Source organism: Ictalurus punctatus, chromosome 12 (assembly GCF_001660625.3).
Source record: "Ictalurus punctatus breed USDA103 chromosome 12, Coco_2.0, whole genome shotgun sequence".
Taxonomy (NCBI): domain Eukaryota; kingdom Metazoa; phylum Chordata; class Actinopteri; order Siluriformes; family Ictaluridae; genus Ictalurus; species Ictalurus punctatus.
The window spans coordinates 20,444,423-20,468,044 of record NC_030427.2 but is presented as its reverse complement, the minus strand read 5'-3'; the positions used below and the strand labels follow the sequence as shown (position 1 = coordinate 20,468,044).

The window sequence follows — 23,622 nt, the reverse complement described above, 5'->3', positions numbered from 1 at the left end:
CAAACCCTTATAAAGCTTTTTTGAAATACATTATTATTATTGAGGGACCATAGTGTTAAGTCTTGCAGAATGAGAAACTTTCGAGACTTGTGCATTACCCATAGTACACCGCTTTTTTGTACTGTTCACAAGCTGCGTTTTTAACATGATCAGCAACATATGGCTGTGTAGAGTGTGTTTATTTATCTTAGATGCCTATTATTGAATATGCTCCATACTTTCTGTACTTCTATATAGCTCTGACTAGCATAAACAGAATTTTACACATCTAAAACTAGATTTTAGAGATCTATAGTTAAGGACATCTTACACATTCATTTTAAGTTGTATTTTTACTAGTCAAAACGTACTGATAAATATCTATAACTAGATATTAATATCTATAATTTGAACTAGTCAAAACGACAACAGCATGGAGCTGTAGTAAAGTTTTACGGCTGGTGATTATTTTTTTTTTATTATTATTTGTGAGCAAACAAACAAACAAAAAAAAGCCACTATATTATATAGTATACTACATTGTACCAAATACGTAAGTGTATTGTTTGTACACGGGGTTGGGAGTCGGGTGGGGGGGAGGGGGTTATGATTATTTTCTGATTTTTATTTATTTTGGGACCGAGCCAGAGAGGGACTTAAGCTCCTCCTGTAATGGACGTTAGTTATCTTGAAGTGCGCGATCGCGCGCAGTCGGTCAGAACGCGCGTGCTCGCTGGCCAGGTCCGGTGCAGAGAGTGATCAAGTTAAAACCTCGAATCCAGTGAGAGGGTCTACATGAGGAACGCAGAGAGGAACACAGAAGCGCCGTCAGGCTCTACAGGTCGGTGTTTAGACTCTGGGTATGATTTGTGACTGAGTTTATTCGCGAATTGCTGTGGATTTGTAGATTAGAAGGTTATTGCAGTAACGCGCGAGCGACAGGCTACACGGAAATAAGTGCTGGGATACAGCGCAGTCACTATACTGATCGGGCGAATGGATTTCAGCAAGCCGCAGTCTTTTTTTTCACCCTCCCAAAAACACGTCGCGATACAGAGCGGAATTCTGGGATAATGTCGAAAAGCAAGTTTTCAGATGCACGCGCGTGTAAGAATTCCCATTTATTATCCTGTAACACAGCAAATGAATGACTACAGGGGTGATTTCGGTGTTTCTTTAGCCAAGGTGTGCGCAGATAAGAGTTTTCTTTCTTCATTTTTTTTCTTTTCTTCCTCCAGTCGACGTGCAGTCACGCATCTTATATACCCCAGTTGAGTCGTGATCCTGCATTGAATTGAATCTCCTAAGCGTGAGGAGCAAAGCACGAGCGCTTTACTAGATACCTCATGAAGTCTGCCCAGCTTTGCGCCTACACCTGCTGTACAGTGCTTTCTATAGCTTTACCATGAAACATGAATCATACTGCTGCATGCCCCTGGAGATGCCATCTTTCATCCCACTGAACCATGGTGACATTGCAGGACTGATAGAAATGTTGGTGGTAATTACTATAGGTTCGCCCCAACAATCAACACAGTGCAGTCACCTAAATAATAAATGCAGGAACAAGATTGAACAAGACATGCAGGAAATATCCATGAATGTCTCCGATGGTGCATGTTTAGCCCAAGTGTATGTGCAGGTGTTTGCATGAATGTTGCAATTGTACAGATTGATTGAATGAAGTGGGTGTGTATTAGTAATGAGTACACAGGAATACCATTGGAATTAGAAGTGCAGGTATAACAGAGTGATGTAAATAACACGTTTTGGCATTTATTGCAAAAGTTTTTCTAGCCTACTTGAAGGCACTTAAGGCAAATAATTCAGGTTGAAGGTGTGGCAAAAAAAAAAAAAAGGTTGGGAACTCATAGTCTATATGAAGAAACTGGATGTGAGTTACACTTGCTTTGGTTTGCATTAAAGAGCGCTTGAGCAGACGTACGAACCAAAGAAGGCAGAACTACATCATTTGGCAAGTATAGTTTTAGACAAAGCAAAACAGATATTTCGGTCTTTTCAAACCTAAGTGTATTAGGGATGATTCCATGATTGGGGCGTCATTTATCCCTTGTAACTCTTAAAAATTAAACGTAATTTTTTTTCAATAATTGAATCATTGAAAACATGCATTTACCTTCCGAAAACTCATCTCCGGCTATAATATCTCATTTTCCCAAAGTGACTTTGCTGGCAATGGATGTATTTTGTTTTTAAATGAGACAGAGTTGGGTAGGTTTTTTTTTGTAATGAATTTTAAAATGTAGCTAACTGGCATCCATGCTAATGACATTTTTAAAAGTAATAATTCAATTTCAGACTATAATTTGGTTTACATTTGTTAGTTTAAAGTCACCTTGTCAATCAATATCCTATTGCTGGAAATATCTTTGAAAAGAAAGGGAAAGGGTCTGAGGCCCATAGGACTGCTGGGGCCTCTGAAGGGTTTTGTCTGCTTACGTCTATGAAAACATCAACTATCAAACCCCTGTATACTTTTTAAAAATTTTTGTTAGACAGTATTATTGCGTGCCCATACTGTTTAGTCTTAAGGAATGAGAGACTTTATTTATTACCCATAGTACACTGCTTTAAGCCTGCTAAATGACTACGCAGTGACCTGGTTTACAGACATAACTTTTAAAAATGATTGTGAAATGAAATAAAGTTTAAGCTTCAACATTATCAGCAAGCGCCCCTCAGCCGAGTGTGTTTATTTATCTCACGCACCAGTTACTGATTAGCCGTGTAACTAGAAGGCTATTGTCTAGCTAATGAATAGGCCACAATTACACAAAGTAATAACATTCTCTCATTCATATCCTCAAGCAGCTCTTTTTTCCTGATGTTCCCTATGCACACTGTTCCAGGTTTGTTGACAACTGTTATTAGTAAGAACTCTATTGTTTTGCACACAGACATTAGTTACAAATTTACAGCTGCATTACCAAATAATTATAAGTGAATTTTAAAAAAAAGCCATATTAATGCAATATAAAAATTTGAATGGTTCTAATAATATATATCTGATAATTATCATGGAATTTTAAAGGCGCTGTGACACACAATATTGCCTTGCATTGGATTTCATTGACTTTTGTTTATGTTTTTCCCCTTCCTGAAATTAACCATAGAGCTCTGCCTCCTTTTCCATAAAAGGACACACAACACATAAAAGTTAACCCACTGCCTGTGTTCTGGATTGTATGTGTTAATTCAATACTTCTCCATTTGCTGTGCATTACTCAAACTTTACCTCTATGTCTATGTAGCAACAGTAAACAGGATGACTGTTGTATTTTCATGTCATTGTAGTATGCCATACTGGCTGCTCTATTCAGCTTGGGTCTTATTCATATTTTTACCAAGTGGTCTCTGATCTCTTGTTTCTGGTCACTTGAGGGAAACCTAATGATAATCACATAGACATATGCACAGTTAAATTCTTTTCTTCCCATACCCCATCATGTCAGGAAGCTGGCCTCAGAGCGTAGGGTCAGCCATGAAGCAGCACCCCTGGAGCCGAGAGGGTTAAGGGCCTTGCTCAAGGGCCCAACAGTGGCACCTGGGGGCTTGAACCCCCGACCTTCTGATCAGTGACCCACAGCCTTTAACCGCCAAGCCACCACTGCCTTGTTTTGACTAACATTCAGTTTTACATTTACCTTTACATTAATGTTTACATTAAGGAAACACATATATTTGACTAAAACAACATAGAAATGTTTTATTTAGGCTAATTTCTAACCTTTGCTGAGTAAGGAGTTGGTTTAACAAAAACAAAGGCAAATGCAGGTATTCTGCCTAAAGATGTCTAATACCTTGTGCTTTTTTATGACTTGATCAAGTTGTTGGATAGTGCCGTGTCGTAATGAGATGCCCATAAGCATAATCAGTTTAGTTTGTGATCAATACTGACTGATACTGACTTTAAAATCATCGCCTATGATGCTCCTGCGCCGTCAAATCGCCATCAAAACACAGAGGAACGCTTACACACTCTGTACAGATTATGCTGTCTTCATAGTCCAGTTGTGGTAGGTGGAAGTTGGCTCAGCTTCAGCATTTCTGTCCCTCTGCAGTGTGTTAGCACTTGTTCCACTGTGGTTTATGGCTCAAGAGTGACTGTTTCTGATTGAATGAACTTTATTGTTGTGTCTTGCGATTGACTTCCTGCTATGACAGCGAAGGAAGCCGATGGGAGGAGGCGTATGTCGGCCTCTATCAGGAAAATACTTATAAACTCCCGATGGAATGCAGCAGTGATGAAGGCAATGTACATACTGTATGTGTGAGTATGTATGAATCTGTCTGTTGATGAGTTTATCTTTCCACCTACTGAGGGATGTATTACACTGTACCTCAGCAGAATTATTGACAAACAAGATGATTTACATTTACATTTACATTTACATTTATTCATTTAGCAGACGTTTTATCCAAAGCAACTTACAAATGAGGAAATACAAGCAAAGAGATATGTCAAGCAAAGAACAATACAAGTAGTGCTACTATAAAATATTTATAATTGAGTTCTATAGAAGCAAAGTGCGCAGAGTAGAGGAGTAAGAGTGAGTACGATTTTTTTTGTGGGGTTGGCATGTTAGGGGTTAGGTAAGTGCTCACACTTTATCTGAAATAAATGTAGCGGTCTGTCTGTCTGTTTCTGTGTCTATCTGTCTGTCTGTCTGTGTGGTGAAACAGGATTATCCAACCTGATGTCTCTGGTTTACCAACCTGATGATCTTGTTTATAAAGACAGACAGACAAACAATCTGTCTGTCTTGATAAACAAGATCATCTCCAGCTGGATGTCAGTCAATTTGTTGTTGATGTCAGTCGGGGCGGCTGTGTATCAGGTGGTAGAGTGGGTTGTCCACTATTTGTAGGGTTGGCGGTTCGATTCCCGGCCCACATGACTCCACATGCCGAAGTGTCCTTGGGCAAGACACTGAACTCCAAGTTGCTCCTGGTGGCAAGTTAGCGCCTTGCATGGCAGCTCTGCTACCATGTGAGTGTGAATGGGTGAATGAGAACCAGTGTAAAGCGCTTTGGATAAAAGCGCTATATAAGTGCACCATTTACCATTTGGTCTGTCTATCTATTTATCTGTCTTTCTGTCTATCTCTGCCTATCCATCTGTCTGTCTGAATGTGTGGAGAATCAAGATAATCCATCCTGATGTCTCTATGTAGCTCTCCATCCATCCATCCATCTGTCTGTCTGAATGTCTGGAGAAACATGATAATCCAACTGTCTGTCTTTTCATCTCGTCTGTCTGACTTAATGTCTGGAGAGACAGGATAATCTAACTGCATGTCTGTCTGTCTCTGTCTTTCTATCTGTCTGCCTGTCTCTGTTTGTTAGTCTGTCTGTCTGAATGTCTGGAATAACAGGATAATCCAACTGTATTTGTGCCTGTCTTGATAAACAATATAATCTCCAACTGGATGTCAGTTTGTCTATCTATCTATTTATCTATCTATATATTTCTATTTCTATCTATCTATTTCTTTCTATTTCTGCCTACCATTCTGTGTGTGTGTCTGTCTGTCTTGATAAACAATATCATCTCCAACTGGATGTCAGTCTGTCTATCTTTTTCTGCCTACCATTCTGTCTGTCTGTCTGCTCATTTCTGGCTGCCTGTTCTCTGTGTGTAGTTCTGCTGTAAAGCTACTTGTCTTCTTAAAGGAACAGTTCAGACAGGAGCTTCTCCTTTATCTTGAATGTAATCCACCACCTAAGGCATGTTTGGTGTCCAGTTTGCTTCTTTAGTTCTTTTTACGGGTGTTGTGACGCTCATGTTGCTAACAAGAGTAACAGCAGTAACAGTTCAAAATTTTACAAACTGCGTAACTAGGTTATAACCCATGGCTAAGTTGTATCAGTAAACTGTAAGCCTGTATATTATCTGAATAAATACCTGAATCTGATGTTAGCTTCTAGTGTTTTAAAAGACCTAGCAGAAATTCTACATGATCTAACCTGCTGAGGTTTGAGTTGAGTGTGTATGTAGCTTTCTAAACTGGTGGCTATGAGCTTCCCTTATTTGTTAGCTACATTAGACTCATAGCCTCAGGGTAAAACTAAGGAGCAAAATTTTGATAGCAAATACATCTTGGTAGATGGACTGCATCTGTGGTAAAGGTAAAGTGTGTAAGTTTAAGTTCCTTTATGTTTTCTTCTTCTTTGAGTGTAATATTAGAAACAGGTGTCGTTGATATGGAGTACGGATTTTGGGTATATATTTGGGTATATATATATAGTAGTTATATAAGTATGACTAAAACAACGAAAACTATTTTAGTTATGTGTGCGTTAGCACTTGCATCAGCATAGCAGGTGCTGGTGTCTGTTTGCCTACCACGCTCATCTCTTTTTCTCTCAACCTGTCTTTTACCGTTTAACCTCACAATCACAGCTCCTTCTAACAAACCAAATTTCAATGCCTGGTAGTGACAAAAACACTTCAAATGTTTCTTTTTATTTCCTCTTCTTTTGCATTATTCACTACAGTTGAGCATTAATATAGGCATTCATTCTGATTGTATTTAGTAAGGCTAGTCTAGCACACTGAGAAGCAAACATTTCCACTGGTGCAACCGAAACAGAGCTGAAGAGGAACAGTAGCTTTTTTTTTTTTCCCAAAAAGCACAAAGAGTCACCACATGTCATTGGCAGTAAGGAATTGATATCGATTTGAATGCTGTATCTATCAGTCTCTTTTTGTTTTTGTAAAATTTATACAAAATATACTTGGGCAGTCATCATTATATAGGTACATCTCAAAAAATTATAATATCATGGAAACGTTCATTTTTTCCCGTAACTTAATTAAAAAACTTTCATATATTCTAGATTGGTTACACATGAAGTGAAATATTTCAAGCCTTTTTTTTTTAATCTTGATGATGACGGTTTACAGCTCATGGAAATGAGATACTGGAAAAATCAGTGTCTTTTAGTAGAAGAAAGAAATTATAATACAGCAATGTCAACTTGAGAAGAGCTCTAATCAGATAATTAACTCAAAACACCTTTTTACTAAAAACACCGGTGCTCAGTGGTCTAACGTCTTCTTTTCAGATGAAAGTAAATTTTGCATTTCATTTGGAAATCAAGGTCTCACAGTCTCCAGGAAAAGTGGAGAGGCACAGAATCCAAGTTGCTTGAAGTCCAGTGTGAAGTTTCCACAGTCAGTGATGATTTGGGTGCCATGTCACCTCTGGTGTCGCGCCCCTTTGTTTTCTCAAGTCGAGAGTCTATGCAGCGTCTACCAGGAGATTTTAGACCACTTCATGCGTCCATTTGCTGACAAGCTTTATGGAGATGCTGATTTCCTTTTCCAGCAGGACTTGGCGCCTGCCCACAGTGCCAAAACTACTAGTAATGGTTTGCTGACCGTGGTACTACTGTGCTTGTTTGGCCAGCCAACTCACCTGACCTGAACCCCATAGAGAATCTATGAGAGACACCAGACCCAACAATACAGACGAGCTGAAGACCGCTGTCAAAGCAACCTGCGCTTCCAGAACACCTCAGCAGTGCCACAGACTGATAGACTCCATGCCACGCCGCATTGATGCAGTAATTCATGCAAAAGCTTTAAAGCCCCGACCGAGTATTGTGTGCATGAATTAACATACTTTTCAGAAGGTCGACATTTTTGTATTATTATATATATTATATATATTATGAATATAAATCAATTTATTCTAATATTTTGAGGTACTGGATTTTTGATTTCCATGAGCTGTAAGCCATAATCATCAAGATTAAAACAAAAAAAAAAATGGCTTGAAATATTTCCCTTTATGAGTACTGAATATAGAACATATGAAAGTTCCGCTTTTTTAATTCAATTATGGAAAAAATGAACTTTTTGAGATGTACTTGTACTTGTGTGGGAAGCAGATAAATGAATGAGTCATCCAAGGAACACTGGGCGTTACCTGGGAATACACCCTGGATGGGACACCAGTCCATCACGCGGGCACCATGCACATGCACATTCACACTAGGGTAAAAAATTGTTAAAAATCTTTAAGAAAAACTTTAGTGAAAAATGACAATTTTCTTTCTCGACAAATAAATGGGGATTCTGTCTACTGTGACATGAAATGCCAAAGCAACTGAGAAGTCAACTAGGGGTATTCTTCGCAATTCTGAGTTCATTCCTTGTTTACGGAGTGACGTCAAATCAACATGGGTGCACACAACATCAGAAATAAACAAAGTAAAACTTCTTACCTTTAAATGAGTTCTGCTGTATATACACAAGTATTAGCTTTAAATTAATCAACATACAGACGTACTCGATTGTTAGATCTAAATGAATATTTATAATTTTTCATGTTTCAGCACTTTTGTGATAGTAAAAACAGCTGTAACAGTACAGCTGGAATGTCTGTACTGAAAAAAAATCATTTAATTATGCTATATTATGCTAATATTTTATAAACGAATCAAAAGTACGACATGATGTCATTATTTAATAAATTAGAATTGTAATTGTTGGCAAATTGCTTCTGCATAAGAGGAATAAAACATCTTAGGGTTTGCTGTTGTAGAGAAATGATAAAGTTTGCAGTGTTCGCAAATGCTATAAAAAGTTGTTTGTAGATATGACTTGCCACAAAAACAACTCAAATCTGAAGTCAATACTAAACACACTCCATTCAGACTTTTAGTCATTCACTATTTTGAATCAGCTGATCATCTCTACTCTCCATTCATTACTTTCATCAGCAGTTTGTTCCTCACTTAGCATTAGCGTTCTGTCACCTAGAAGTAGTATTCTGTCCTTCGTCTTCCCTCCTCCATCTCCTAACTTGCTTCTCTTTCAATCCTTGGTGGTTTTGTTCATTATAATGAAATCATTAAAAAAACAGAATGACAGAATTGTGTTAGTATGTGAGGAATGAGTGTGTTATGTAAGCTTCAGCAAACAGTCCTTGTACCACAGGGGAAACTGTTGCACAATCTGTAACAATGTTGGTGCAGCTACAAAAGGACATCACTTGCTTTTACCATGCTTTTACTATGCTTTTACCATGCTTTTACCATACTTTTACTATGATTTTACTATGATTTTACCATGCTTTTACCGTACTTTTACTATGATTTTACTATGCTTTTACCATACTTTTACTATGATTTTACTATGCTTTTACCATACTTTTACTATGATTTTACTATGCTTTTACCATGCTTTTACTATGATTTTACTATGCTTTTACTATGCTTTTACCGTACTTTTACTATGATTTTACTATGCTTTTACCATGCTTTTACTATGATTTTACTATGCTTTTACTATGCTTTTACCATGCTTTTACTATGATTTTACTATGCTTTTACCATGCTTTTACTATGCTTTTACCATGCTTTTACTATGATTTTACTATGCTTTTACTATGCTTTTACCATACTTTTACTATGATTTTACTATGCTTTTACCATGCGTTTAACATGCTTTTACCATGCTTTTACCGTACTTTTACTATGATTTTACTATGCTTTTACCATGCTTTTACTATGATTTTACTATGCTTTTACTATGATTTTACTATGCTTTTACCATGCTTTTACTATGCTTTTACCGTACTTTTACTATGATTTTACTATGCTTTTACCATGCTTTTACCGTACTTTCACTATGATTTCACTATGCTTTTACCATGCTTTTACCGTACTTTTACTATGATTTTACTATGCTTTTACCATACTTTTACTATGATTTTACTATGCTTTTACCATGCTTTTACCGTACTTTTACTATGATTTTACTATGCTTTTACCATACTTTTACTATGATTTTACTATGCTTTTACCATGCTTTTACCGTACTTTTACTATGATTTTACTATGATTTTACCATGCTTTTACCGTACTTTTACTATGATTTTACTATGCTTTTACCATGCTTTTACCGTACTTTCACTATGATTTCACTATGCTTTTACCATGCTTTTACCGTACTTTTACTATGATTTTACTATGCTTTTACCATACTTTTACTATGATTTTACTATGCTTTTACCATGCTTTTACCGTACTTTTACTATGATTTTACTATGCTTTTACCATGCGTTTAACATGCTTTTACCATGCTTTTACCGTACTTTTACTATGATTTTACCATACTTTTACCGTACTTTCACTATGATTTCACTATGCTTTTACCATGCTTTTACCGTACTTTTACTATGATTTTACTATGCTTTTACAATACTTTTACTATGATTTTACTATGCTTTTACCATGCTTTTACCGTACTTTTACTATGATTTTACTATTCTTTTACCATGCTTTTACCATACTTTTACTATGCTTTTACTATGCTTTTACAATACTTTTACTATGCTTTTACTATGCTTTTACCATGCGTTTAACATGCTTTTACCATACTTTTACCATACTTTTACTATGATTTTACTATGCTTTTACTATGCTTTTACAATACCTTTACTATGCTTTTACAATGCTTTTACTATGCTTTTACTATGCTTTTACTATGCTTTTGCCATGCGTTTGACATGCTTTTGCCATGTTTTTACTATGCTTTTACCATACTTTTACCATACTTTTACTATGCTTTTACCATACTTTTACCATGCTTTTACCATGCTTTTGCTATGATTTTACTATGCTTTTACCATGCTTTTACTATGATTTTACTATGCTTTTACAATACTTTTACTAATGTTTTACCATGCGTTTAACATGCTTTTACCATACTTTTACCATGCTTTTACTATGATTTTACAATACTTTTACTATGCTTTTACCATGCGTTTAACATGCTTTTACCATACTTTTACCATGCTTTTACCATACTTTTACCATGCTTTTACCATACTTTTACTATGCTTTTACTATGCGTTTACTATGCTTTTACCATGCTTTTACCATACTTTTACTATGATTTTATTATGCTTTTACCATACTTTTACCATACTTTTACTATTATTTTACTATGCTTTTACTATGCTTTTACAATACTTTTACTATGCTTTTACCATGCGTTTAACATGCTTTTACCATACTTTTACTATGCTTTTATTATGCTTTTACCATGCTTTTACTATGCTTTTATTAGCTTTTACCATGCTTTTACTATGCTTTTATTATGCTTTTACTTTGCTTTTACCATGCTTTTACCATACTTTTACCTTGCGTTTAACATGCTTTTACTATGCTTTTACTATGCCGAGTATTTGCATGACTACTTCTTTGAAAGGATTCAGAATGACTATATCGCAATTCTAATGTGTAAAGCGTCTGTACTTAAATGTTAAAATAATTTTTGCATGGTGTCGGTAAGGACAGAATGTTAATGGTAAGTGTTAATAATGTAACTTTGACAACAAGCTACTGTATAGATTAGAAGAACAGTAACAGACAAAAAACAAGGTATTACATGTGTCAAAGGTAGTAGAGGTATTGCAGTAAAGACTGGGTCAAACTGATTTTCATGTTTCAAAAATATTATAGCCTAAAGTTGATATGGCATGAACATTAATATTACTACACTAACGCAAACTCATAAGAGTATCTCACCACAGCATTACATTTATGTACCAAGCCCAACTATTTCTCATTTCAGATTGAGGAGTAATCTCATTGCAATTTTGAGGCTTTTGGTACATGTACAGGTTCCTGATGAAAACGAGTTCCTTCCACACTGAGCCAGTAAGCATCATGTGCCTTGATGTCACTGGATTTGGTTCTGCTACACGCCCACCCACACTCTCGTGTGTGTATCATCCTTCATCAGCCAATAAATCCGATTGGCCCCAACTTTGTGCATTGTTTTGACCAAAGCACAAGTCTCGGTATTAACATCTTGGATAAATTGTAATAATATGTTTAATTTATATATAGCGCCTTTCCAGAGCTCACAAAATGTGACAAACACAAAATGTGAAAAACAATGAACAATCAAACACAGAAAATGAAAAACAGAACAGATAGTACAGTCACTGAAAAAATGCGTAGCAACAGATTAGGACAGATATCATTGAGAAAACAGACACATTTTTAATTGGGATTTGAACTCGGGGATGGGTGTGATGCTGTGAAGAGTCGGAGGGAGTTAATTCCAGATTTTGGGTGCTATTACACTGAAATACCTGCCACCCATGGTAGAGATCTAGGGACAGAGAGGAGTCTGAGCCCAGAGGACCTGACAGAGAGGTTCGGGTTGCAGGGGAAAAGCAGTTCACTAAGATAGAAAGGTGTCAAACCGTGAAGTGATTTAAATGTAAGCAGGATTATTTTATATTTAATGTGAAGTGAAACCGGTAGCCAATGCAGTTCAGACAGGATTGGAGTAATGTGAGCTGAGCGCTTGGTATGTATAAGAAGTCTAGCTGCAGAGTTTTGAATATATTGCAACCTAGCAATAGAATTAGCAGGTAAACCAATGAGGAGAGCATTGCAATAATCAAGATGTGAGGAAATAAAGGCATGAACCAGTGTTTCAGCATTATGAAGCTGACAGACTAATGAAGGGACAGAGCTGAGCAATGCAAGTTTATATGAGCTTCAAAGGAAAAGGAGGGATCAAAGATGATGCCTAAACATTTTACAGTACTAGATGGTATAATGAGAGTGAGATCAATGTCACGTAAATGACACAGATCATAAAGGATATTTTTAGTAAGTGTAGGTGTTCCGCTAATAATGATCTCAGTTTTGTCCATGTTCAGTTTTTCATTGACACATGCTGATAGTGGGGTGCACGGTGGCTTAGTGATTAGCACGTTCGCCTCACACCTCCAGGGTTGGGGGGTTCAATTCCCACCGAGGCCCTGTGTGTGTGGAGTTTGCATGTTCTCCCTGTGCTGCGGGGGTTTCCTCCGGGTGCTCCGGTTTCCTCCCCCAGTCCAAAGACATGCATGGTAGGTTGATTGGCCAATCACTATGTCCAAAGTGTCCGTAGTGTATGAATGGGTGTGTGAATGTGTATGTGAGTGTGCCCTGCAATGGATTGGCACCCTGTCCAGGGTGTACCCCGCCTTGTGCCCGATGCTCCCTGGGATAGGCTCCAGGATTCCCCATGACCCTGAAAAGGATAAAGCAGAATTAAAGATAGATGGATGGATGGATACTGATAGTGGATCACTCTGGAGAGTGGGAACAGATCTACAAACTGTATAGATTTGAATGTCATCAGCATAACAGTGGTAACTGAAACGGTGGTGTGTGTATGTATATATATATATATATATATATATATATATATATATATATATATATATAATGAATAGTAGAGGTCCAAGAATCGATCCCTAAGGGACACCTAATTTCAAAGATACAGTTGGCAACATATAATCCTGCATAGAAATGTAAAACTGTCTATCCGTGAGAAAAGAAGTAAGCCAGGAAAGAGCAGCATCGGTGACATCAATATCCGAAAGGCAGGAGAGAAGTAAGTCATGACATACAGTATCAAAAGTGGAATTAAGATCAAGTAATAGAAGAATAGAAAGAGAACCAGAGTCGCTAGAGCGTAATAGGTCATTGACAACCCTTACAAGGGCAGTTTCAGTACTATGAAGAGGACGAAAGCGAGATTGAAAGGGGTCAAAAAGATTATTTTAGTAAGGAAAGATTGGAGCTGGGAGGCGACAGTACTTTCCAGTATTTAAGAAATGAACGGTAAGTTAACGATATGTTGAAAATTAGAAAGAACAGTAGGGTCCAGGTTAGGTGTTTTAAGAACTGGAGTCACTGCCGCAGTTTTAAGTGGTAGAGGGAGAGAAACAGAAGCTAAAGATCTGTTTATGAAGTGAGAAATAGGTGCAGAAAGGCCAGAATGACTGTGTGTGAGGAGAAATGTAGGAGCTGGATCAAGGTGGCATGATGAAGAAGTGGATTCCAGTATTATAGAAGATGTCTGGATAAGGGCCATACAGAAAGACATTTACTAATCAGCACCCTGTTGACATCAGAAATTGTCAGTATAGTCTTGGTTTCCTGGAATGTCGGCAGATGCTGATGGAGGGCTCCTGTGGAAGGCTCTGATGCACAAGCAAAGGTGACGACGCAATGTGGGCTGAAGCAGATTTATATACTCAGCAAAAGACAAAAAACCTCTCACATTCACCTGCTTTTATTTCCAGCAAATTTCTTAACATGTGAAAATATTTGTATTCATATAAAATATTCAACATCTGAGACATAAACTGAATAAGTTTCACAGCCATTTGATGAACACAAATGGAATAATGAGTCCCTGAACAAAGGGGGGTCAATATCAAAAGTAACAGTCAGTATGTGGTGTCCACCAGCTGCTTTAAGTACAACAGTGCATCTCATCCTCATGGACTGCATCAGATTTGTCATTTCTTGCTGTGAGATGTTACTCCACTCTTCCACCAATGCATTTGCAAGTTCTCGATCATATCTGGCGGGGGGACATGGTTACCTGTAATTTTCCACTGCATGGACGATCAGCTGTCCTTCCTGTCTCCCAGTAGCACTGTCTTAGGTGTCTTACATTACAGACATTGCAGTTTATTGTTCTGAACACATCTGCAGTCCTCATGCCTCCCTGCAGCAGGTCTATAGTATGTTCACGCAGGTGAGCAGGAACCCTAGACACCTTTCTTCTGGTGTTTTCAGAGTCAGTAGAATGGTCTCTGTGGTGTCCTTAGTTACTGTAACTGTGACCTTAATTGTCTACCGCCTGTAAACTGTTAGTGTCTTAAAGACTGTTCCACAGGTGCATGTGCAATAATTGTTTATGGTTCATTGAACAATCATTTTGCTGAATATATTTAGTTTACAATATACTTAATATTTGCAATATAATATATAGTATAAACCTTTTCTCTACTGTAACAGCTAAAGCTGCTGAAGTAAAGACATTGCAGAAATGACATTTTTGCTAATAAAACAGATAACTGGCAGCTAGCAAGGTCTGCTACATTAGTTTAGACTCTTAGCATCTAATATACATAAATTCAAAAGTAATATAAATGTATTTTTAAAATGTAGTTCAAAATACACAGTTACTAAGCTGTATGGTAAGGACACACAATAAATACTTACTTTTCTGGATCTTGTAAGAGACCTAGAGTGGATGGTCAGCTGTGTGTTCAAGTGCGAACTTCTATTTACATAGAAACTAGATTTGTTTGGCTTTGAAAAAAACTTTTACTATGACATTAGTTCAGTGTTGCGGTAAGGACTCAAAAGTGTTGGACAGGCACATTTAGATGAAAGAATCATATAAATGATCAGTTAAAAAAAAAAAAAGCACTTTAAGATGGTTTAAAGTAATATTTATATGAACCCATTTCATTTTAAATAATAAATAATAGAATAGAATTAGGTCATTTTATGTATCTCAACATTGAGACCACAGAAGTTGGACATGGAGAAAAATTATCTTTCATGTCAAGGTGTGTAATGACACCGTTTTTATAGTTATCAAGCGTCATATGACAAATTTGAACATAAATCTAAAATTTCACTGCTGGAGCTTAAAAATGCGCGTAGTTGCAGAAACACCCTAATATGTCATGACCATGACTTCATTGTTTGGTGAAAAGTGATAATACATGATATTACAGATCTATTCAAATAGACCAAAAAAAAAAAAATTCCTCTCTTTCAGACTGAACATTCCAGAGATCATATCAGGAATAATGCTGCAGTCGACATTGTGATCACTGACTCTACAGAAAAAAGTGGAAGAAGAAGCATCATGGCGTGTTTTAAACTGGAGAATGTTGAGGATTTATATGAAATCAGGGAGGTACTGGGCAGGTAAGGATTTTGTATATTAGCATGCTTTCTGTTCAGTGATATGAAGTGTCGATTAAATTGGATAAGTATCATACATTGAATGTATTCATTTGTAAAACAGGAAAATGTATATCAAAACCGCATACAATCATGAGGTAAGTTTTGGGCTATAATCCATTCTATTTATAACGTATGTGATGTGAATATGATGAGAGAAGATAAAGGAGACTGGCCAGACTGGTTTGAGCTGACAGGAAGTCTGTGGTAACGCAAATAACCACTCTGTACACCCACAGTGATCAGAAAAGCATGTTTTTACAATCTTCAGTATATGTATTAAGCCTGACTCAATATACAGTCATGTGAAAAAATAAGTACACCCCATGGACATTGTTGGTTTTGTTTGTCTGTTTGTTTGTTTTTTTACATATTTGGATGAGCAAACATTTGATCCTCTTTGAAACAGTACACAAAATTGACATTTTGTAGTAATTTTCACAAGTTAAGTAAAATGATCAGTCACATGGAAAAAGTAAGTACACCCCTATATTTATCACACCTTCAAGTCCATAAATTTAGAATCAGGTGTTCAAGATTGGGTGCCAGTGATTAGAACCTGCTTAGGGAGTGCAGGTGGAACCTATCTTATTTATACCCCTTGTCATAGGCCAACTAGATCCCATCTACTTCCCTGTGTTCCAGTATTTTCTGTTCCTCTTGTTTCTGTGTGTGCGTGTGTGTCTGGGCGTAGTACTCCAGGGGGGTATTTCAGAAAGCAGCTTATGCGATTTACCCGGGTAGGTTTACTCAGAGTTAACAGATTACCTCAACTTTCAGTTACAAAAACGGAGGTAATTTTCAGGGTAGCCATAGCAACTTACTCTCTGTACATAACCTGCTCCGAGTATTTAAGATGGGCAGTACATGCAAGAAAACCCTCAAACATCTTGCAACTGAAAGAATATTGCATGGAAGAGTGGTCAAAAATTCCAGTAATCCTGGTGGACAGTTATGCAAAACACCTACAAAAAGTTATTTCTGCTAAAGGGGGCAATGCCAGCTTGTGAGGCCAAGGGTGTACTTATTTTTTTCCACAGAAGAATATCACCTATTCATAAGAATATCATCCATTGATATTTCTGTTGAATAAATGATTTAAAAATAAGTATTTTTCTTTGTGGTTTTGTTCAAGTATATCAAGTATAACTTCATTAATAGGCACTGTTTCAAAGATGACCAAATGTTTGCCTCTCCAAATATGTCAAATAATGCCAATCATTTCCGTGGGATGTACTTATTTTATGACATGACTGTATATAGACAGGGGGTCTAGACAGATGAGGGTTTTTTTGTTTCTGAGATGCTGTGAGTCACCCTGGAAATCTATTTTTAACCTCATGCTACAGTTAAATATATATAGGCTCTACTCTCTGGAGATATAACATTCGTTAAATGTTTCATGCATGCAGACACAGTAAGAGGTACACATGCACACACTCATTGGGAATGACGAAGAGATGCGATCATGATGTCAGTAATGCACCCGAGAGGCATTGACAGATAATTAAGCTGAAAAGAAAAGAGGGGTAAAGAAAGAAAACCGACCACATCAAAACACACAGAGACTAAAATAACCGTGTCATGAGCTATATTATTGATGGAACAAAAGCCCCTGGTTAGGTTTTTGCCCTAGTTAGGCCATTGCTTTGTATGAGTTGTTCAACGTGTAGAACAGGTTTCAGCTGAACTCGCTTATGTTATGTTCTTGCTGTCGCAGTGGTCATTTTGGGCAGGTGCGTGAGGTGTGTGAGCGGGCTACAGGGATCCTGTGGGCAGGGAAGTTTCTGAAGCTGCGACGTGGTGCAGGGAGCCGCCTGGGCCTGGAGAAAGAGATCGTGGAGAAAGAGGTGGAGATCCTGCAGAGCCTCCAACACCCGAACATCATGGCCCTCAAGGATGTGTTCGAAAGCAAGGCAGAGGTGGTCCTCATCGTAGAGCTGTGAGTTTGTGTATGCGTGTGTGTGTGTGGAATAATCAATATGTACAGTATAGATTAAAGTCAAGTTGATACTGGATGCAGGTCCCTAACCCTAGAGATGTATGGTTCTACTCTATGGTGACAGAAACCCTGAATGCAGTGGTATTAAGTGCTTGGGCGATAAGCAGAATGGGTTTTAGTTCAAACTGTTTGATAATAAACTGACATATTAATCTGAAAATAATGCAACATAAGTACAAATATAAAAATTTGAGTATTTACAGGTGCATCCTAAACGAATACGAATGCAAATCTGAACTGTAGACAGAGTATTCAGGGTTTTGTTGTGGTTGTTGTTGTATGTTTGTTTGTTTGTTTGTTTGTTTAGAAAGCTAGACAGCTTCAGACTAGGTACAGTATGTGCAACAAGGTTTTTTAATATAAAAGTACAACTTTTAAAGAACAAATCGCAGAAGCTTTGTGGGGAGGGTTGCCAAGTTGCAGCTAAATTCCACCTTAAATACAACTCAAAAACCACTCAAAAACCACTCAAAAAAAATTCATTATTATCGTGTGAATCCGAGTCACCCTATTCATTTGTTTCGTCAGTGGTTTGCTACAGTAGAAAATCCTAAACATTGAATTAAGCGGCGGTCACACTAGACTTTCAGCATGTGATATTTCTTTGGAGTCCACTGTGAGTATGGCCGGCAACCGGATATGACATCACACGCCAATATTAAAATATACCATCAGTTCTTATCTGTAAGAATACCGCAATCCAGACAAGGTCTCTTTTGATTTTGATTTTATATTCTTTTAAAGCTGTGTTGTATAAAACTGGATGAAATGGAACAGTGTGACACCGCTATAATCGGTGCTTCCTCCATCTTTGATTTTCTGAAGAGGTCAAGCCATGAGGTATCAATATTGTATTGGTCACATGTCTTCACGTGATACCAATTTTCATGGACAGAATTCACCAGTGGATATTCAAAAAAAAAGCTGTCATGCACAAAAGGTGACAGCTGATGACAGACTTTTGTCCAAAATGTTCCATTTCGCTTGAAACTTTGTGAACTATAATGAACCCATAATCATATCTGACCACTTGATCATGCCTGTATGAAAGTAAAGACCTCATTGTTTCTTCTCCTTCAAATTTTGCTAGATTTGAGTTCATGGCAGGGCTACTGAAAACAGGATGTGAGACAATATATCAGCAAAGGCTTGATGTTTTACCTTCAAATTTAGGCTTCGGATCTTCCTCCTCCAGAAAGTGATTGGCCCCCTTAATCGTTGCTTGCAGCAATATTTGTATTGTTATATGATACTTTATACAATAAATCTGTATTTATATCCTTTTCTATCCATTTAATATATGTTCATTCAAAATAATGTTTTCATATTCAGTTACACCCCTAGCGCTTACCAAAACCCCGGCTATTCGACTGTAGATGAGCAAGTACAGCAAAGCTTCATTATACTCAGGAAGACATTTTCAGCTGAAAAAGCAACAGCTAAAGCCACCAAATGTTAAAATATAATGATGCTTATATACTTGCCTGATTTGCAAATTGTATGCATCTGCCATGAAGAAATTTAGTGCCTTCATCCATTTTAAATTGATTATGTCGATGCTACATCACGCAATTCAGTTGCTTCTAATTACGCGTGCATAATAAGAATTAGCCGATATAAAATAGATGATATTACTACCAAGACTCCACTGGTTGTGTACTTTCTAATGAAGTATATAAAATATATAAAATTCAAAAGTTTTGTTTTGTATTAGCAGGTTGATCTATCTTTACTTTGATGTATACAGTTTCTCTGAAATTAGACAATGTAATCTGAACATCTGCGTATTATTAACTGTATATATAACTATTATATATATATATATATATATATATATATATATATATATATATATAAAACTGTATATATGAATAACTGTATTATTAACTGCATCTGTAAACTTATTTCACAGCCATTTAAGAAATAATTCGTTCAATCTTTGTTGTTCTTTCAGTATTCGAGGCGGTGAGCTGTTTGACTTCATCGCTGAGAAGGAGAGCCTGACTGAGACGGATGCGATTGAGTTCCTGAAGCATGTTCTAGAGGGAGTGCGCTACATGCACAGCAAGCACATCGGCCACTTTGACTTAAAGGTGCTTTGTGATTGACGTAACATTGTAAATGCATTATAGGTTATTGTTGTTGCTGTTCTTGGTGTTCTTTTCTCATCTTATAATTATTACTACAGAGTTTAGTCAGGTTATTTCTTTCTCAAATGATGTGGACTAGACATGCCTCTGCTTGAATGTACTACATTATTTGTTTTTGGTGCTATGTGTGTCTGATACGTCAGTGCTCTAACATTGCTTTAAGAGTGCATGAATGAACAAAGTGTTTGAATGAACGAAGATTAAAATCTGCTAACGTCCCAGCTTATGATCAGTTGTTCACGTTAAAGCACATTATTTAGTGAAACTACAGTGAAAATAATAGGATATATATCTACTGTATCTACGAGAGTAAAGAATGTGAGCCAGGCATGTTACAGCAGCTTAATGGGTTTAAACTACATGTAGGATTTGAACATGTTTAATAAAGATGTAGAGGCATAAACCCATGGGATTTATTGTCCAAAAAGGTACAATAATAAAGTGTATCGATTGCAAAGAGTAGCTTAGCCAAATGAGATAATATCTGTACAGTACATTTCTGAGATATGTTTTGAATTAATTTTGAAGAATATTGCCGCTCCTAGCATTATTATAGCATTATTTATTTAAAATAGCATTATTTACAAGTTTTATTTCAAATATATTCACAGTGGCAGTCTATAAATGATGACTTTATCCTATTTGTATTTTGTATGTATGCTTTCCAATGCAGTGGTTAACTCTCCTTTGCTGGTTTTATTTATATATATATATATATATATATATATATATATATATATATATATATATATATATATATATATATATAAATTTCTTACAACTTTTGTAAAAAAAAAAAAAAAAGTTGTACAGTAGAAGTGAGCAATATCAGTAAATGCAAATAGCCTAACATAAAACAAGGTAGCTGTTAGAACAGGTGAGGGTTTGGATGACAAGAGGACATGAAGTTGCTTTCAGTATGACTATCATGCACATTTACAGCTCCTTGCATGTTGTATGAGGGAAATCATTTTTTGAGATTATTTCTAAATCAGTTTTTTTGTTGTTGTCTTCCCTCAGCCTGAGAACATCATGTTGTCAGATAAGCGGGCCCCCAATCCTAATATTAAAATCATTGATTTTGGCATGGCCCACTGCTTTCTACAAGGAGAGGAGTATAGGTGCATGGGCGGCACCCCTCAGTATATTGGTAAGTGGTAATGTCCGGTACTCATTGTGCTTAATCGAGTAAACATCATATAAAATAATAAGTGTGGGGTTTTTCAGGTCTGGTAGTCTCCTTGGAGATGAGTGAAAGTTCCGGAAGTCACATGGTCAGGGTGAGAGTTGAGGAGAAAAAGAATCTAAATAGTATATAGGAACTATATTGATAGAGATGGATGGATGGATGGATCGGTGGATGGATAGGTAGATATCTTTGCTGGTAGAAAGCTGTTACATTATCTAAGTTCAGAATAAAACGGAACTTCTGCTGTCTTTTCTTTATTCATTATCCAGAGCTGAAGGTTAAACAGAGGTGACATGATGTGAAACAGTACGAGCTGGAATATTAATCAGCATGATAAGGTTGTTGTTGTAGCTGAGTGTGGAGTCTGTCACTGAGTGTGTTGGTTTAAGGCAGTTGGAACATGATATTTGGTTAAAAATTGAAGAACAAAGTATTCACAGCGCTTCACTTTTTCCACATTTTGTTATGTTACAGCCTTATTCCAGTATGGATTAAATTAATTATTTTTCTCAAAATTCTACAAACAATACCCAATAATGACAACGTGAAAGAAGTTTGTTTGAAATCTTTGCAAATTTATTAAAAATAAAATACAAAAAAAGCACATGTACATAAGTATTCACAGCCTTTGCCATGACACTCAAAATTGAGCTCAGGTGCATCCTGTTTCCACTGATCATCCTTGAGATGTTTCTACAACTTCATTGGAGTCCACCTGTGGTAAATTCAGTTAATTGGACATGATTTGGAAAGGCACACACCTGTCTATATAAGGTCCCACAGTTAACAATGCATGTCAGAGCACAAACCAAGCCTTGAAGTCCAAGGAATTGTCTGCAGACCTCCGAGACAGGATTGTATTCAGGCACAGATCTGGGGAAGGGTACAGAAACATTTCTGCAGCATTGAAGGTCCTAATGAGCACAGTGGCCTCCATCATCCGTAAATGGAAGGAGTTTGGAACTACCAGGACTCTTCCTAGAGCTGGCCGCCTGGCCAAACTGAGCGGTGGAGAAGGACCTTAGTCAGGGAGGTGACCAAAAACTTGAGGAGAACCTCCAAGAAGAACAACCATCTCTGCAGCACTCCACCAATCAGGCCTGTATGGTAGAGTGGCCAGACGGAAGCCACTCCTCAGTAAAAGGCACATGACAGCCTGCCTGGAGTTTGCCAAAAAGCACCTGAAGGACTCTCAGACCATGATGAAAAAAGATTGAACTCTTTGGCCTGAATGGCAAGCGTCATGTCTGGAGGAAACCAGGCACCACTCATCGCCTGGCCAATACCATCCCTACAGTGAAGCATGGTGGTGGCAGCATCATGCTGTGGGGATGTTTTTCAGTGGCAGGAACTGGGAGACTAGTCAGGATTGAGGGAAAGATGAATGCAGCAATGTACAGAGACATCCTTGATGAAAACCTGCTCCGAAGATGGGCGAAGATTCATCTTCCAACAGGACAATGACCCTAAGCACACAGCCAAGATAACAAAGGACAACTCCGATAGCTACAGGACAACTCCGTGAATGTCCTTGAGCGGCCCAGCCAGAGCCCAGACTTGAACCCGATTGAACATCTCTGGAGAGATCTGAAAATGGCTGTGCACCGATGCTCCCCATCCAACCTGATGGAGCATGAGAGGTCCTGCAAAGAAGAATAGGAGAAACTGCCCAAAAATAGGTGTGCCAAGCTTGTAGCATCATACTCAAAAAGACTTGAGGCTGTAATTGGTGCCAAAGGTGCTTCAACAAAGTAGTGAGCAAAGGCTGTGAATAATTATGTACATGTGTTTTTTTTGTTTTTTATTTTTAATAAATTTGCAAAGATTTCAAACAAACTTCTTTTACGTTGTCATTATGGGGTATTGTTTGTAGAATTTTGAGGAAAATAATGAATTTAATCCATTTTGGTACAAGGCTATAACATAACAAAATGTGGAAAAAGTGAAGTGCTGTGAATACTTTCCGGATGCACTGTATACAAGGCTAATAATTCAGGCATTTAAAAAAAATTTTTTTTACAAATATGGTTATAGAGCTGTATGTTGGAGTTGTTGAGTACGACTGATTTAAATTTGTGGTAGAATTTCGTTTTATACAAATAAATCGTACATTTCATTTTGTTCCTTTTTTTTTTTTTTACTCCTGTCAGCACCTGAGATCATCAACAACGAATGTCTGAGCACAGCAGCAGATATGTGGTGTGTACATGTACATACATGCACAGTGACAAACAGCCACACACACACACACACACACACACACACACACACACACACACACACACACACACACACACACACACACACACACACACACACACACACACACACACACACACACACAGAGTGTCAAAGTGCTACAGAGTACATTTTTGACAAGTTGGAACATGACCACTTCTGCACAAAACTTTGCTTATAGATCCTCACACTTCATATGCAGTAAAGAGCAGTTATGGTCTTTTGGAAAACAACTCAGCTGCTTA

The 23,622-nt window shown here is 37.3% G+C and overlaps 1 protein-coding gene across 1 annotated transcript in view; it reads left to right on the top strand.

Moving 5' to 3' along the window:
• Positions 1–612: 612 nt before the first annotated feature.
• The window catches only part of si:dkey-240h12.4 (death-associated protein kinase 2), a 34,447-nt gene continuing 11,437 nt past the window's right edge, over positions 613–23,622 (top strand). The window contains exons 1-6 of the mRNA XM_017482062.3: positions 613–820; positions 15,611–15,762; positions 17,519–17,740; positions 19,755–19,893; positions 20,971–21,100; positions 23,290–23,338. Of these exons, the coding sequence (XP_017337551.1) occupies positions 15,701–15,762; positions 17,519–17,740; positions 19,755–19,893; positions 20,971–21,100; positions 23,290–23,338 (602 nt within the window). The 5' untranslated portion in view covers positions 613–820; positions 15,611–15,700. The remainder of the gene's footprint in view (positions 821–15,610; positions 15,763–17,518; positions 17,741–19,754; positions 19,894–20,970; positions 21,101–23,289; positions 23,339–23,622) is intronic.